The sequence below is a fragment of the Poecilia formosa genome, unplaced genomic scaffold (assembly GCF_000485575.1).
Source record: "Poecilia formosa unplaced genomic scaffold, Poecilia_formosa-5.1.2 Scaffold197, whole genome shotgun sequence".
NCBI classification, from domain to species: Eukaryota; Metazoa; Chordata; class Actinopteri; order Cyprinodontiformes; family Poeciliidae; genus Poecilia; species Poecilia formosa.
In genome coordinates this window covers 831546-847269 of record NW_006800136.1, presented here as the reverse complement: position 1 = coordinate 847269, position 15724 = coordinate 831546, and the positions used below count along the sequence as shown (strand labels likewise).

Sequence of the window (15724 nt, the reverse complement as noted above, 5' to 3'; positions counted from 1 at the left end):
TATGTAGAGTGTTAAGAATAGTGATTTGGAATATTATCATTCAACTCATAAATGAAAACACTTTCTGCAAATCTGCATTAGAAGGCAATTCTCTGTTTCTCAATATTTGCCATGGTGATTATGCACTGCTGTTGATGCTAAACTTTGAAAACAAAGTTTTTCCTGACCCCGTGAAAACTGATTTATTGGAAAATATATATTTAAAGGGCCAGTACCATGTATTTTCCAGGCATATGGTATCATTTTAAAGCACAATCAAGAAACTATGTTATCTTCAATTGGTATGAAAATGCTGCATCAAACATAACTTCAAAGAAATTTGACTTTACAATTTTGACAACTTGAAATTGGCCTCTGTCTCTTTAAGAAGCTCCTGCTGTTTCTGACACTCTGCCTTTATAACTTCATAATAATAACAGGAGTATTGGACTGAGAAATAGTTTGAATGAAAAGCTCAGCAGCTCAACAGCCTGGCTGGTATAACTGCTTCAGTAATGATAATAATAAAAGTAAAACACTGCCACATTTCTACATGAACACCTGAAAACAGTCTTGTACAAATGTTATGATACCCAAATAAAAGGTCTTCCTAATTTTAAACATGTCTGTACAACTAATGCTTCTACTTCTTTTATACCTCTTTCATGGTTTGGTTTGCAGGAAGACAGTAAAATCACTGTGAAGTTTTACCTCCAAAAATAAAGGGTTGGCTTGTGGCTTCCTGTTTACAGAGGAGTTTGTTAAAGGCCCAATTTAACAGCTGGGTAGCTAAACATTGATTTCAAAAAGAGACATTGCCTTCATTTGAATATTTTTTTTTTATTATCTCAGTATTCTAGTTTTTAACTTAACAAAACCCACATAAAAGAAAAAAACAGTCATGTTTATCCTTCACTTTATTGTTATGAGATACTTTGAAATGATTAATGATTATTGTAGGCGATAATGTGATTTTTGTTGCTGTTTTGTCTCTTATATTTCAGAAATTAGAAGGTTTTTTTTTATTCCCATAAAGACACAAAAAACACTGACAAAGAAATCCAATTCTGTTTCGAAAAAGCGGTCTGTCTGCGCTTGCAGACACGTCTCCAGTGTATGACTTATATATGATTTTATATAATTAAAAGAGCTGTGTAATTCAGAAAATTGCCTTTAGAAGACGTTTTAATGCATACTTTCCCTCCTGTCATTTTAATCCGGCTACAAGTAAAACAACGTGTAATGTCTGCAGCACTCAGCAGAAATCCCACATTGGAATAAACACAATTTCCAGGCTGGAAAAGATGGACCACACAGTAGGAGGGAAATGCAATTCTCATGACCAGCGAAGTTAGTTCTAGTTCCATCACTTCCCAAGTTTAACAGGCTTGGTCAACTTAAATCTGCAGCACGTATGAAAGTCCAGATCCTCAGTTTCCACTTCTGGCAATGGCAGGCAGGGTTTCCCCAATTTCTACAAAAATCCATAAAAAAAATATCTTTAAATATTTAGTTATTTTTTCGAAAGACTCAAAAGAATCCACTGATGATACAGCACAGGAAACAGGTGTGGCATGATCTCTCTGTGTTGACATTTGAATGTACTACCTCCTCTCAAAGTACTAGAACAAAAGTGACTTTTGAGTCTGTACCAAGGTAGTTTTTGGCTGAGCATTTGTACTGTCCAGAGTCAGAAGAAGATGGCCTCTGGATGACAAGTGTGCCCTGTGGGTGAAGCAGCTCACTACCCGTGGGCCGACCCTGCTCTGCTGTTGAAAGAACTGAATGGTCTGGGAGTTCCCAGGTGACTTCTGGCTTTGGGATTCCAGTTGCAGCGCAATTGAGCTTCAAAGGTGTTCCAGTTATTGCCGTCAGTCTAGGAGGTGGACCCATGGTGATCTGTGGAGGGTAAGCAATCACAAGGACAGGAACGGTAATGAGTGCCTCTCCAGCGTTGTTGCGAGCCCTGCAGATGTAGTTTCCTTTGTCGTGGACAGTAGTGTCACGAACAACCAGAGTGCCATTCTCTAGCAAATGGTAGCGACCAAGTATCTGAGGCTGAGAGAAAGTGTGACCACCAGGAATAGTCCAGTAGACTCTGGGTCGGGGGCTCCCATCAGATAGACAGTGAAGGTACAGGGGTTCCCCAGAAATGCTGCGTATGACGCCTTTAGGCCTTGTGAAGATGTACGGCTTCTGTCCAATGTTCAAAATGATTAGTTTCTCTATGTAGCCCACAAAGTTCCGGGCCCCACAGCGGTACTTTCCAGAATCTTCTTCACGGGAGCTATGGATGACTAAAGTCCCATCGTCACCTGGTCTGAGACGAGAGCTGTGCCTGGATCCGCTTGTAATCCGTGTTCCATTAGGCAAAGTCCAAATGATCTCAGGCCGTGGCTGACCATCGGCTGAACAATTCAGAACGGTAGTTTTTCCAATCCGACTCACAATTCGTTCATTAAAGGGGTTCTTGAAGATTGGCCTACGCAGCACACTGGTAACCTCCAGCTGCACGACCATAACTGCCTCTCCTCCGTCATTCCTTGCCAAGCAAATGAACTCCGCACTATCAGAAGGTCGCACATTCCGAATCTCTAGAGTCCCATTATGATGGACATGAATCCTGCTGCCAAAATATGGTGCTGAAAGAAAGATATTGTCAGGCATAATCCAAGTGACGGTGGGTGTGGGGTCACCTTCAACCTTGCAGTCCAACAGTTTCCTAGAGTGTTTTATGGCCACATCTTTGATAACTGTTCTGTTCTGTTGGTAGCCATTGATGACCGGAGGATCCCCATCAATGTCTAACTTATAAATCCTTCGGTTTTCTCCGACAGGGTTGCGAGCCATGCAGACATACTCTCCAGCATCAATAAGTGTCACATCTCGTATACCCAGAGAACCATTGGCGTGGATTAAGTACCGCTCATTTGACGCCGCTATTACATCATTGTTATGTAGCCTCCATAGAATTTTTGGTTTTGGCTCCCCGAAAGTTTCACAGTCAAAGCGAATATTTCCTCCAGGCTTCACCCTGGCATAGGTTTGGCTAGGCGGTCGTATTCGTGGGGCAGCCGTCACCACGGTAATATGTACATGCATCTCATCTTTTCCCACCTGGTTCTCAGCGTAGCATGTATAATCCCCCTCCTCAGAAGTACTAACCTGGAGAAATATAAAATGAAATGTTACAAATTAGTTTGAGTGTTTTGCAGAGATTTGCCATCGATAAAAAGGTATACCTGGTTCAAAAACAGAGTTCCATTTTCAAACAACGTATATCGACGTGCTCGTCCTCCTCCATGGGCAGCATCAGCCTGCAAAGCACTGTTGACCATGGTGCCATCTGGTAGGCCCCAAGAGATGTCAGGTTTCGGTGCTCCTGAGGCTTTGCAGTCGACTCTCAAGTCTTTGCCATAGTGAACCTGTTTTTTCCTATCAAACTTAGGCTCTATTTTGGCAGGCTTCATCGACACAGTGACCCTCATAAGCTGAAGAGCATCTCCAATTGGACTTTGTGCCACGCAAAGATAATCTCCAGCATCTTTATCACTTACGGTGTTGACAACAAGGGTTCCATTAACCAGGACCTGAATTCTGCTGCTCATCCTGAAAAAAATACATAACAGACAATACATGTCACTGTACTGTCTTAAAACTGTGATTTACAAGATTTCAGTCACTGTATAAACATGATAAATAATACCAATGTAGTTTTTCATTCGCATATGTCCTGTTTGTCAGGACATATGCGAATGTCCCTAACCCTAACCCTAACTAAAGAGCAAATACCAATCAAATTTTAACATTTGGACTGTATGAACAATACTTGGAGAGAACAAAGCAAGTGTTAGCATTGTCTTGAAAAGGACAAATGGTTCTCTTTTAAAATCACAACAGAAACTGCAATCTGTAAAGAAAGATAGCATTAATTTGGCTTAAAACTGTCATTACAGGACAAACGCTGCTCCTCAAGGTGTTTCCTTGAGGAATTGCAATGCATCTCTAATCTATATATTTGCTGGAAATGTCTTTACATATCATGGCTATGCTAATCTAATTGGCATTGCTTCTTCTTCTTCTTCTTCTTTTTTTTTTTTTACCTGCGCCACTGGTCAACAACAGCTTTTGATGGAAGCCTCCAGAGGATCTTTGGTTTAGGTTCTCCTGTTGCTGAACAGTTGAGCCTTAACTGATCCCCAAAAGACAGCTCTGTCGTGTTTTGAGACGTCTCCACTATCTCAGGTGGATGCTCGCGTCTTTCCACTGACAGAGTTACTACTCTTCGCTCTGAACCAGTGGAGCTGGTAGCAATGCATTCATATTTTCCATCATCTTCTGGATTCACGTCTTTTATGAAAAGGGTCCCATTCGCAAGCACTGATATCCTTTTTTCACTCATACGTTGATGAGATCTGACCACTGATCCATCATGGAGGACCCAGTGAATGCTGGGATTTGGAGTGCCGTAGCTGCTGCAAGGGAGCCACAGGTTTTGTCTCCACCTGGCTGTCAGCTGCTGCCGTTTTTGCTCGACAATACCTGGGGGTGCCGCAACCACCTGCAGTCGTACGGTAGCCGTATCTGCTCCTGCTGTGTTACTGGCAATGCATTTGTAATATCCCGTGTCATAAACAGACACATGGTCTATAATCAGGGTCCCCTCAGACGACACCAGTACCCTTCCTCTCTCCATATTTCCACCCCTAACTTGGGTCTTGTTTGCCAAGATCCAAGAAATCATAGGTAACGGTCGGCCTTCAGCTTTGCATTTCATTTCCACTCTGTCTCCCGTGTGAGATTTAATTTCTCTCATTTTCGGCTCAAGGATCCGTGAGGGGTAGGCTACCACAGAGAGGGTGACAAGAAGTTTGTCTGATCCATGATCATTCTCAGCGAGACAAAGGTACTGGCCACGGTCCTTAACGTTGGCATTTTGGATGGTTAGGGTTCCATTGCTCAGCACTTCAAACCTGCCCGTTTTTTCACTGATGGAAACAGTGTTTCCTAAGACACACAAAAAAACAAATAAACATTCAAGATTAAAAAAAACAATCCTCTTAATTAAAGAAAATATCAAAACCAGTCAAGGAAAAAAAAAATAATAGACCAAAAATTTAAAAAAAATTGTGATCTACGAAAACAAAAAATCTGAGATGGTGTTCAATCGCAATCATCCAATGGCAGGACTGTTGCTCTCTATATTTTATATGTTTTCCTCATTTAGCACAACTGGCTCAACTAAATCATTTTTAAGACGAGGTCTCTGCAGAACTTACTGATATGCTAAGTACGTGACAGCTCTCTGAATATGCAAATTATTTGGAAGGTGTGCAAGACACAACCCTTTCAGTACCTACTCTATGTTACCTGCCATAAATCAAATTCATAACAAATACCTGCAGATACAGTAAAGATCAACATTAATTATGTTCCAGACATATTTAGATTTATAGTTCTATTAATTTAACCAAGAAGTTTATTTCTAGTTGCATTTGCATTTTGCATTAGTTGCATTTTAGCATTTTTTTATTTTTTTATTTTTTTTTTTTTTACAATTTGTTTAACAGTTGTATGTAAAAAATGATTTATGTTCTTTTCGATAATTCATGGAAACATTTTCATAAAAATTACAGAATTTACAGAAGAACTACAGAAGAAACAAGCTGGTCAAAATAAAATAAATAAAATCATTAAAATCTAAATCTGCCAGGAGGAATGGATGATTTTGAGCTTAAGACTACATCTCAAGAAAAACATGTATTCAAAAGCCATTATACATAATTATGTTTTCCAAAAAAGAAAAAAAAACAACTAAAGATGCGAGCTTTTAATCTTCATTTTTAACAGCAACAGATTTATAAAAACTGTGAAAGTACCTGTGAACGAGGAGAAGTGTTTCCAGGTTACCACCGGAGGCGGGTTTCCCACAGCCTTACAGGGGAGGAAAGCATCCGAGTTGGACAAAACAGTAAAGCTTGCTGCATTTCCTCCAACTATCCTTGGTTTGCTCCTTGTGGGTTTTGCTGTGGGGTTTAGTGGAACAGTTCTGGCAGTGGTAGCTTCATTGTCCATGAGATGATTACGAGTACCAGGGACAGAGTTATAAGTTACTTTTTTATCTTTAAAAGGGACATCATAATCTTCCTCTGATGTAAATGTAGTCATTGTGTCAAGACCTTTCTCTGCTTTTCCCTTTGCATTGCTGCTGTTTTCTATTGGTTCGATTGTCCTGTGTGACTGGCGAGAAGTGCCACCATTATTTCTCTCTATCGGAGGTCTGACATTGCTGACTCTGTTCTGAACAGCTACATAAGGTTGCCTTGTGGTCCTGGGCATCATTGTAGTTGTATGGTGAGGGTTTGAAATTGTGTAAGTGGGACTGTAAGATGAAACAAATTGTGTGGTTTCGTCGTTCACATTTTTCTTAGTTGTAACCTCAGCGGTCGAATCCACATTTGTCTTAGAAATAACTTTAGTAAATTTTGGTCTCTTGAAGAGCCTCCTTCCCCCTAAAGGCTTCTTTCTTCTTCCCTGTTGTCTTCTTCTTCCACCAAAGCTCTGGTTGCTTGCAAGTTGATCTGAAGAACCTCCAGATCCTGACATTAATACTCTATCAGGACTGTCAACTGAACGTTGATCGACAGTAGGAGGAGCAGGAAGAGTTTGTATTTCTGTTGGTGTTTGAGCTGTGTCCAAAGACCCGGAATGATCAAATACGCTTGTTTTAGTTGAGTGATATTCAGTTCTAAGTGTTGTAAACTCAGAATCTCCAGATGTTAAACCTCCGTCCTCATCTAATGAGCTCTCTTTGCTTTTGGATGGTGACAGAGTCCAAAGGATGCCTTGTGGGGTTGTCATGGTGGTAGCAACAGATATAGTCTGAACTGTAGTTTTTGGTTGAACGAATGGTTTCTTTAATTTGCCCAGCAGTTTTACCCTTTCACTGCTTTCAAATAGTCTGTCCCATGGTATCTTTCCATGGATAACCTTAGATTTAGTTGCGGTACTTTTTGTGGCTCTAATTTGCTGTTCTTCTTTTGGAGTAGGAAAAGGACCGATTGTTGAATCAATTTCCGGTGCCTCGGCAGATATTATGTACTCGGAGGAAGCCTCTGATCCGGACTGAGCCTGGATAACAGGGGTATTTGCATTGTAATGATCTGTGGCAGAAGTTGAAGCTTTTTGTGTAGAGGTAGGCCTTTCTCCTTTGCTTAAAAACGAATTGGAGGAAAGTGTTGGAGTGACGGGCCGAGCATTAGTCGTCCCCGTCTTACTGTTTCCGTCGCAGTCACAATCTGAGGAAACATTTTAAGATTGTAGATAAGTGTGTGAAAATTGTATTTTCTCAAAAACAGAGTTGGTGCACATTTTTTATGAGAGAAGATGAAAAGGTGAAGAGAACTTATAGGCAATGAGATAAGAAAGAAAGTCTGGAAACACAGCAGTTTTTGCATTCAATACATGTATACATATATATATATATGTGTGTGGGGGTGTGTGTGTGTGTGTGTGTGTGTCTGTGTGTGTATATATATTTGATTTAACCTTTTTCATACTTTATTATGAATCCTGCCTAAAGTCAATATTGCAAAAAAAATAAATAAATAAACTACTGACAACAGCTGAACCGTCTTACCTGTGGTATTTTCTTCCTTCTTGACAGTCGGCTGTTTAAATCGATTGATAAAAGACTGCATGTCAGTGATCCTGTTGGGTTTAATTAACCTCCTCCGACCATGCAGGATCCTCCTGCCGCCTTTTCCTCTGATGCTCTTGTGTGGAATTATCTTGATCTGTTGCTTCGAGATGATGGTGGAGCCGGCAGGCAGCTGCGGGGACTTGAGTGTTTGTGTCGTGTGGAAGGTGATTATGTCTTTTTCTCTCTCTGTGGTAGTGATTGCTGTAAAAGTCATTTGGCTCTTTGGGTCTGTGTGAAGGATGAGCTCCACTGGGCCTGGATCATCCATTACCGGAGTAACGTTGGGGTCTGTAGTCAGGGCGAGTGCTGCCCCTGTGGATGTTTCCATCTCCGCAGTTGGTTCTTCCAAAAAGCTGAGGTGAGTTACTTGTGTGTCATCTCTCTCGCTAAGCTGTAAGGTGACAGGGATCAGATCTGCAGGTGGCATACTGGTTCTTTCCAGTGGGTAAAAGTCTGTCATCTGAAACTGACTTGGTATATCTGTGAATAAAGGCTTTATTGGTTTATATGTTTCCGCAGTCTCTGTGGTTGGTTTCACTTTTCGTGGGGCAACAGTGAGATGCTCTTCTTTATAACCCCCACCCGAACCAGTTTCCTCCTCAGCAACATAAACCGTGTGTGGATTTTTATTTTTGACACTCTCGTTTACTGTGCCAGTCTTTACTTTTGATCCATCTTGAACTTTTTCCATTAATTCAGCAAACTTCTGTGGATCAACCTTCTTGGAAGCTTGAGGAAACACCCTGCTACTCCAGATGCGTCTGTTTACTCCCCTCCTTCTTTGTCCCATCCTTCCTCTCCCCTGTAGTCGCAGTCTAGGGTAGGGCCGATCTGGAGTGACAGTCTTGGATTCCTGAGTCGTTTTTTCTGAAGGAGCAGAAAAAGCATTCTCTTTGACTTTGACTGTATGATCTTCCAAACTGGAATCCATCTTGGAGTCCATCGCCATTCCCGATCCTTCACTTTTCAAATCCTTCATGCCTTCAGACCTTTCCTCGGCTAGTGTCACCTGAGACACGAGTAAGTCAATTCCCAGGTGATTAGCAACCAAGCACCTGTAAAATCCTCGGTCCCTGGCTGTGAGGCCTTGAATCAGAAGTGTGCCATTCTCGTACACCTTTCTGTTCGCTTGAGACTTGTCAAGCACCGAGTGGTCGGGGAGAATCCATGAAACCGAGCCGCTGGGGCTCCCAGTGGAGCTACAATCAAGCCTAAGATTATCATCAATTGACTTCGACAGTTGAAGACCGTTAACCTCCGCCTCCTCCACGTCGGGAGAAAGAACAGTCACCCGAAACGTGAGGACATCCGCGTCCAAGTAGTTGGTGGCAATGCACCGGTACAGACCAGTGTCAGCGGCGTCTGCACCCCGAAGTGTTAGCACCCCATCAGCAGAGATCACGATCCTTCTGTCCTCACTGTAAAACGGAGCCCGGACTTTACTTCCATCTGGTAAAATCCACTCCATCAGAGGCTTTGGGTCACCTTGGATATGACAGCTCAACTTTGCCACACCACCTACGTTAATAAAGAGATAAATTTTACAGAAGCAAGAACATTTATTCACAAGAATACAGTAAAGCCTCCCTAATTGTTCAAAGATGAACCTACCTGCAATCACAGCATGCTCAGACTTGGTTTGATTGTCTCTTTTGATCATGGTCCAGGAATAACGACCTCTTATTGTAGGCACAGCTTCAAGCTGTAAACTGACAATCGACTGGTACTTAATATGCAAGGTAGAAAAGGTGGTTGCAGTACGGTCGAGCTGGAGGCTCACTTCTCCTTGCATCAGCCATGCAGGACTTGCTTTAATGTCAGCTTTAACGTTTGTTGTAATTCCTTCCTCTCCAGGTTTCTCCTGACTGTATCTGTAAATCATTTCAGGTGTTCTGGCCAGCATCACACCTCTCTCCAGCCTCACAGGAGACTCACTGTAAGTGGCCAAGATCTGCCAGAGCTGTTGGACGTGTTCATGGTCGACGTTACACACCAAATATGTAGTGATACCGGCGGTGAGCCCCGTCACGACTCCTCCCTCGTCCTCCGTTGCGGTTTGCGTCAGGTTTTCAAAGGCAGTAGGCGTCTGAACGGTGCACATTAGACTGGCATCTTTGTAAGACTGGTCAGTCAGGTTCATCTGTATGGAGCCTAACGGGGCAGTAAAGTCCTTGGGGTAAACAGGAATAAAGTCCCCTTCCTCCAGGCTTATGTTTTTCTGCTTGAGATGGGATTTAATCCAGGGTTTGGTACAAACAAAGGCATCACGGTGGAGGATAAATACAGGTTGACCGTGGTGAAGGGCAGGAGTTTCACAAACAGGACACAGCTGGCCTTGCCTGTCTCGCTTGCACTTCAGCACACCTGCAAGCAATTATCAAGTGGGGTTCTGTTTAGTTGGCTACACAGAGGAAAATAACATTTACAGTTTACACATCATAGGCTGTCCAAGTCAGAACTTGAAAGTAAAATTTGTGACCCAGAAAAGATTATCATCACGCTGCAAAAAGATGCGAGTTATGAGTTCACTTTTGCTAAATCCATTTATCGTCTCCGAATGACAGCATGAACTGCTCAGTTCTATCCTGACTAAAATATATTATTTACCTTTGAGTGTTTCTTGTCTTTGGGTTTTTTTTCTGTACCTGAGTACGCTGAAACGGGCATTTTGCTGGTTTTAGTAATGTTTCTAAAAGATTTCTCCCTTTAAAAACATTTCTTGTTTTGTTGAGACATAAAATTTAATGCATTTTTATGAAGACTTCAAAACAAAAAGATAATTAGAAACCAATATAACCTTACAAAACTACTACAACACCATCTTGGCATTCTTAAATCCAAAACATCTTCATCTTTACCCCTCCTGCGGTCTTAAGAGATGGGGTCATTTAGACCCCATGTGTTGTTTTTTTTTTTTTCATTCTGTGCGCGGTCCAGCCGAGGTCGCCCTGACCCTGTGTGCGCTTTTGAGTTTTATTTTCCTTCCCTGCTGTCTGAATGTGGCATTTGCCGCACAGCTCTTGAGCGTAGCGGTAATAAAATGGGAGGGTTAAGACCCAGATTACCTAAAAATCTTAAAAGTGCGGACCGGATATACATTTTCAAGCAAATGACTGATTTGCTTTTATTTTATATTTTTCATATAGCAAGTAAATTATTTTAAAATGGACTTTTCTAAGATAATAACAGTGTTTTGAATATGGAAGCTAACTTACATCTGTCACTCCAGTGTCTTGAAGCCTACTATTGCTATTTGCAGAAGATTGTTTGGTCCAACAGGAGGAACTTTTAACTGGAATATGCCACATGAATTTGTGTCAGTTTATTGGGAAAGCAGACGAAGGATGGAGTGAGCACTTCTCTGCAGAGATTATTAATGCAGGCATGGAGCATCCCAAAGGTGAGGGTTGATGTAGATTCTGTGATTGTGCCACAGCTACAGGACAGAAAGCTCAAGAAGGGAATAAACAGCCAGACAGCCAAGATGATGACAGATGTTGGAAGTTTATCAGGTGAAAATGTGTTTTCTTTTACAGGATTGGTTTCTTTTTTTTTATGTTGAAGGTGTTCTCTATTTCTACAAAATGTTTTTTTATCAATTAAAATCCGTTCTTCCTGTCTGTTTCCCCATGATAATTAGCCTCAGCTGTGATTGTTTGTCCTCGCCAAGTAAAATCAGAGTGTGAAGTGTGAGTGAGACGTTAGCGCTCTCAGAACATATTTGACCTCTCTAGATGAAACCCCCTTATGAATCTCCAGTTCATTAACTCAAGTTGGAGCTGGAGACTTTACAAATACTACTTTATTTACTACTACTTTATTAAATGGAGTGTGTGGTATTGAGACATTATTTCATCCTTTCAAATACAACATAATTGCATTTCACTTTCCTATATTTAGTGCTGCCTATATTCTCAGTATCGTGACATGGAAATGAATGCAACTATTCTGAAGTACAAGCCCGAACACCACTAAAAAGAAAAATTAGACATGATGGCCCGAAGGCCACATGCGGGCTACGTTCACAAAAAATGGTTCGCAAAGCTGAACACTCTTAAATACTCACCAGAGTTCTTTAGTATCCACTCTGAGAACCACTTCATCTGACAATCGCATCTCCACGGGTTGCCGTGGAGGAAGAGGTTCTCCAACCGACTGCAGCCTAGGAAAATGTCAGCAGGCAGAGCGCTAAGACGATTGTCTGACAAGTGGATGGCTTTCAGTGAGGACACTTTGAAAACCTGGCTGTGTCTCAGAGTGATGAATGTGTCTGCGTGGAGCTGCTGGAGCTGGTTGCCCTCCAGCTGGACCAGCTGCAAGTTTGTCAGGCCATAGAAAGCCTCTGGGTTGATAAATTCTATCTGGTTGTGGTCTATGTGGAGCCTCAGCAGACTCTTCAGGCCTTTAAATGTCTCTTTGCGTATTTCCTTGAGTTTATTATGCGACATCTTCAGGACCTGGAACGAACAGGGAGTAGAAACGACTCGTCAGTGTGATTTCAACATATGAGAACGCACGTCTAAGAAATGCCATTATTGGTCATCCAATTATTTATCTAGTATGAAAACAGTTGCACGGTTTGTTAGTGGATTTGATTTGCATGGAATATTAATAATAATAACAACAATAAAAAAGCAGAAATCAAATAATTTCTTTGGAAAAGTCATGCTGCTTTTAGCATTGTATCTGAAAGGAGCCAATTATTATTTTTCTGGGTCTTTACCTAATAAAGAAATACTATTTTAATCCCTTTATTTAATACATTACATAAAATGAAATGTCCTTGAAAAAATATGTACCTCATGTAAACACTTTCTCTTGTTTCTTATCACAAAGAAACTGTAAACTGTGAACATGTGTGGCTGCTATGTTTTCTTATTTATCTCACTGAGGTAAACAATGCAGTGTCATTTGCAAAGGCTTGTGAGGAGGCTATGCTATTTTGACCTTTAAGAACATTTTATGATGGCAATCTGTTAAAAGACATTATTTTACCTGTAAAGACGCGAGATCTGTGAAGGGGCTGTCCTCCATGCTGTGTATAGTGTTGCTGTGCAGCATCAGCATCTGCAGCTTCTCAAGCCTCAAGAAGTCGCTTTCTCTCAAGAAAGTTAGACCATTGTACCTGATGGCAAAGAAACTTCAGCTTTAGTTCATAGAGATTGGCATAACGCCCGGGTGGCTGCACATCTAGCACATGTGTAAAGGCCAGCAAAACACATCCCAAAGAAGCACAACGCACACATGTACGAGCAGAAGAAACCGTTGATGTGAGTGGCACGAAAAGAGCAACATTTTGAATGATGAGTTTCAAAGAGGAGCCCTGACACGAATCGACAGCTCGTGTTAAGATGATAAGTTTTGCCTTGGTTGACAAGCAGCAACAGGCCGGGCACTTCGCCGTCCTGAGGGTGCGGTCAGTCTTTTCACACCTCTATCATAATGTTTTTTGGAGCACGTATCGTCTTGTCATTACTGCTGCTAAACACAGCAACGATGCTAGCCTTGCCATGGCGAAGCACAGCACATCCTCTGTCCTGAGAGTGATAAAGTGAAATATAATGGCGGACAACGGGAAGATGCGTAACTCGGCCGTGTTGTAGAAATAATCTTTCACAAACTGAGGACATCTGTGGGCGAGCGCCATAGATGGAGCTTAGTGTTCTTTTCCCAAAGCAAACAAAAAAGAAAACTTGCATCAGTTTCAAAGCAAGTGCAGCTTGATGGGTTTTTGCCTTCTCTCTGTCAGGCTTCCAGTCTTCCAAAGCTTCCATCCTACCACTTTTTACATGCATGTCTACTAAGTCACACAGTTGAATTGGCCCACCAGGATTCATTTAGCTTTTCAGAAACCTGAAAACGAACAGTTTCAAGTGAACTGGAGAAGTGTTGAGTCTAAAAACTGCAGGATGATAACTTTTGAGGACAGGGCCTGGACACCCCTGCTCTATATACTTGTTTTCATTTGCAAAATAAAATTAAAAAAAATATATTAATAATAATTCCGGTCCTAAAAATACCTCTAACAGCTCTCAGTTATGTGCAAAACATATATTGTTTTAAACTCAATATGTGGGTCAGTAGTAATTCTTACCTGTCGTAAGAACTATCCAACACATTTGTCGCCATCATAGTAACCATCAAGTAGTNTTGGTTGTTTTTTTTAAATTTATGTCATATCAATTTATCAAATAATTAAAAACATCACGCCAGTAGTTATGTAAAAAAATTGCAGGACAACCTTTATTTTAGTTTGAAGCAGTTATCTGTAGCTAACAGTAGTTTCTTTTTGGAGTAATTTCTATTCTGATTGCAAACAGCTGTGCAACCTGCTGAAAGTTGTGAATAAAAAAAAAAAACATACCCAAGGTTAATTCTTTCCACAGCTGGTGGGAAGTGGTCAGGTACTGCAGTCAGGTACCTGAAGGTGCAGTGCACTTCAGTAGGAATGTGACACACACATGATTTGGGGCAGCCGGCACACGGCGGCTGCATGGCAGCCAGCAATAACAGAGCCCCCAGTAAGCGCCCCCGTAGGCAGAAAGCACTGCGGTCACACGCGCTCATGGTGCAGCGGGCAGTCATGTGGACGGGGCTTCAGCAAGGAGGATGCGACACTTTGACCCGATCCATTAATGAAATCCACCTGAACAGAGAGAGAGAGAGAGAGAGAGAAAGAGAGAGAGAGAGAGAGAGGTTTGGCAAGTTCAGGCAAATCATCCTGAGGGAATGTTGTCATTATAAATTTATTGAAGTTAAAGCACAGAAAGGAAGAAGCACACCAGCATGGTTAGAGGTCCTACATTTAAAGCTCAAGGCTTAAAATATCATAACCAAAATGTGAAAAAGAAACTAAAAGGGAATAATAAACACATACATATTGGCATGTTTACCTTTTGACACTGTATAATGACTTTTCTTTAATAAAGAAATTGTGGCACAACATCTTTTTATGTTCAGCCCATCATAATATGTTTTGTGTAAAAATGATGAATTCGTCACAACTAATTTAAACACTTTTCATCTAGGATGTAGAGGAGTAAAACTAAAAGAAAGTAAATACCAGAGAATTAATGCTCTAAATAAATATTACAATTTTGATGGGACAATCCAGTTACATCTTATGAAACATTTGCCTACTGAAGGACAATAATGAATATTACCAAATAATACAAGCGCCCTTTAAAGACAAGATCAACACACGCCACTTAAAATAAAATAAATTAAATAAGCATGCAAAAACCTCACCTCAGTCAAAAGCAGCTGATTAAAACAGACTTGCTGCACATGTGAAGTTGGAGAGTTCCTCCTAAAGCTGGTTAAGGTCCACATTGAGTTGCAGCATTTCTCCAGTCTGCTGTGTGGGAAGAACAAATCTGGTCATTTCTGTGTTTAGAGTCTGCAGCCGAGCGCACACTCCGGTCTCCTCCACCCCCAGCAATCTGCTGTAATGGAATCCCAGAGCAACTCCAGCTATGAAACACCGAGGGAGTCGGGTTGCACAAAATACTCTCCATCCGACAGATCTGTAAAAAAAAAAAAAAAACTCAATGAATTATTTTCTAACTTGAGGAACTGCAGAGAATAATTATGAACCGTTGCCAAGACGTCTTAGAATAGTCTTCGTGCAATTACGTTTTAGTTTTAGGTGCAAAATCTCCTCTAAGCAGAAACGGGGATTTACTCAGATTTTTATCAGATAAGTTCAAAGCATGTGTTGACATTAAATGATCCCACCTTTTTCTTACAGCAAACAGTTCACAATTCAGTCAAATATCCAGGTATAACATTATAAAACATTATTATTTCTTTATTATGTAATTATAGGCACACTTGTGTTTTGTGTGTGTGTGTGCTCCGGTGGCCAAGCGATGACATTTCGTTGCCACTTTCACTTATGTTTCTTGCCAACAACACACACACACACAATCCTTGCAATCAGCTTGCTTTGATCTTTCCATTTAAAATCATTTGTAATTGTCGACATTTTCATCCTTGTTTCTCCAATGCGCGTGCAGATGTGAGATTCTGCACGTTCCTGCA

The 15724-nt window shown here is 41.2% G+C and overlaps 1 protein-coding gene across 1 annotated transcript; it reads right to left on the bottom strand.

The window, feature by feature from the left end:
- Window positions 1-11: 11 nt before the first annotated feature.
- Window positions 12-15168, bottom strand: igsf10 (immunoglobulin superfamily, member 10). Its single transcript, XM_007566691.2, has 10 exons — window positions 14930-15168; window positions 14046-14327; window positions 12677-12806; window positions 11748-12138; window positions 9293-10045; window positions 7619-9199; window positions 5859-7277; window positions 4083-4986; window positions 3222-3588; window positions 12-3144 (listed from the first exon to the last, which is right to left on the bottom strand). Exons 2-10 carry the CDS (start codon window positions 14264-14266, stop codon window positions 1594-1596), a joined length of 7317 nt encoding a protein of 2438 aa, XP_007566753.2. The 5' UTR covers window positions 14267-14327; window positions 14930-15168; the 3' UTR covers window positions 12-1593.
- Window positions 15169-15724: the final 556 nt, after the last annotated feature.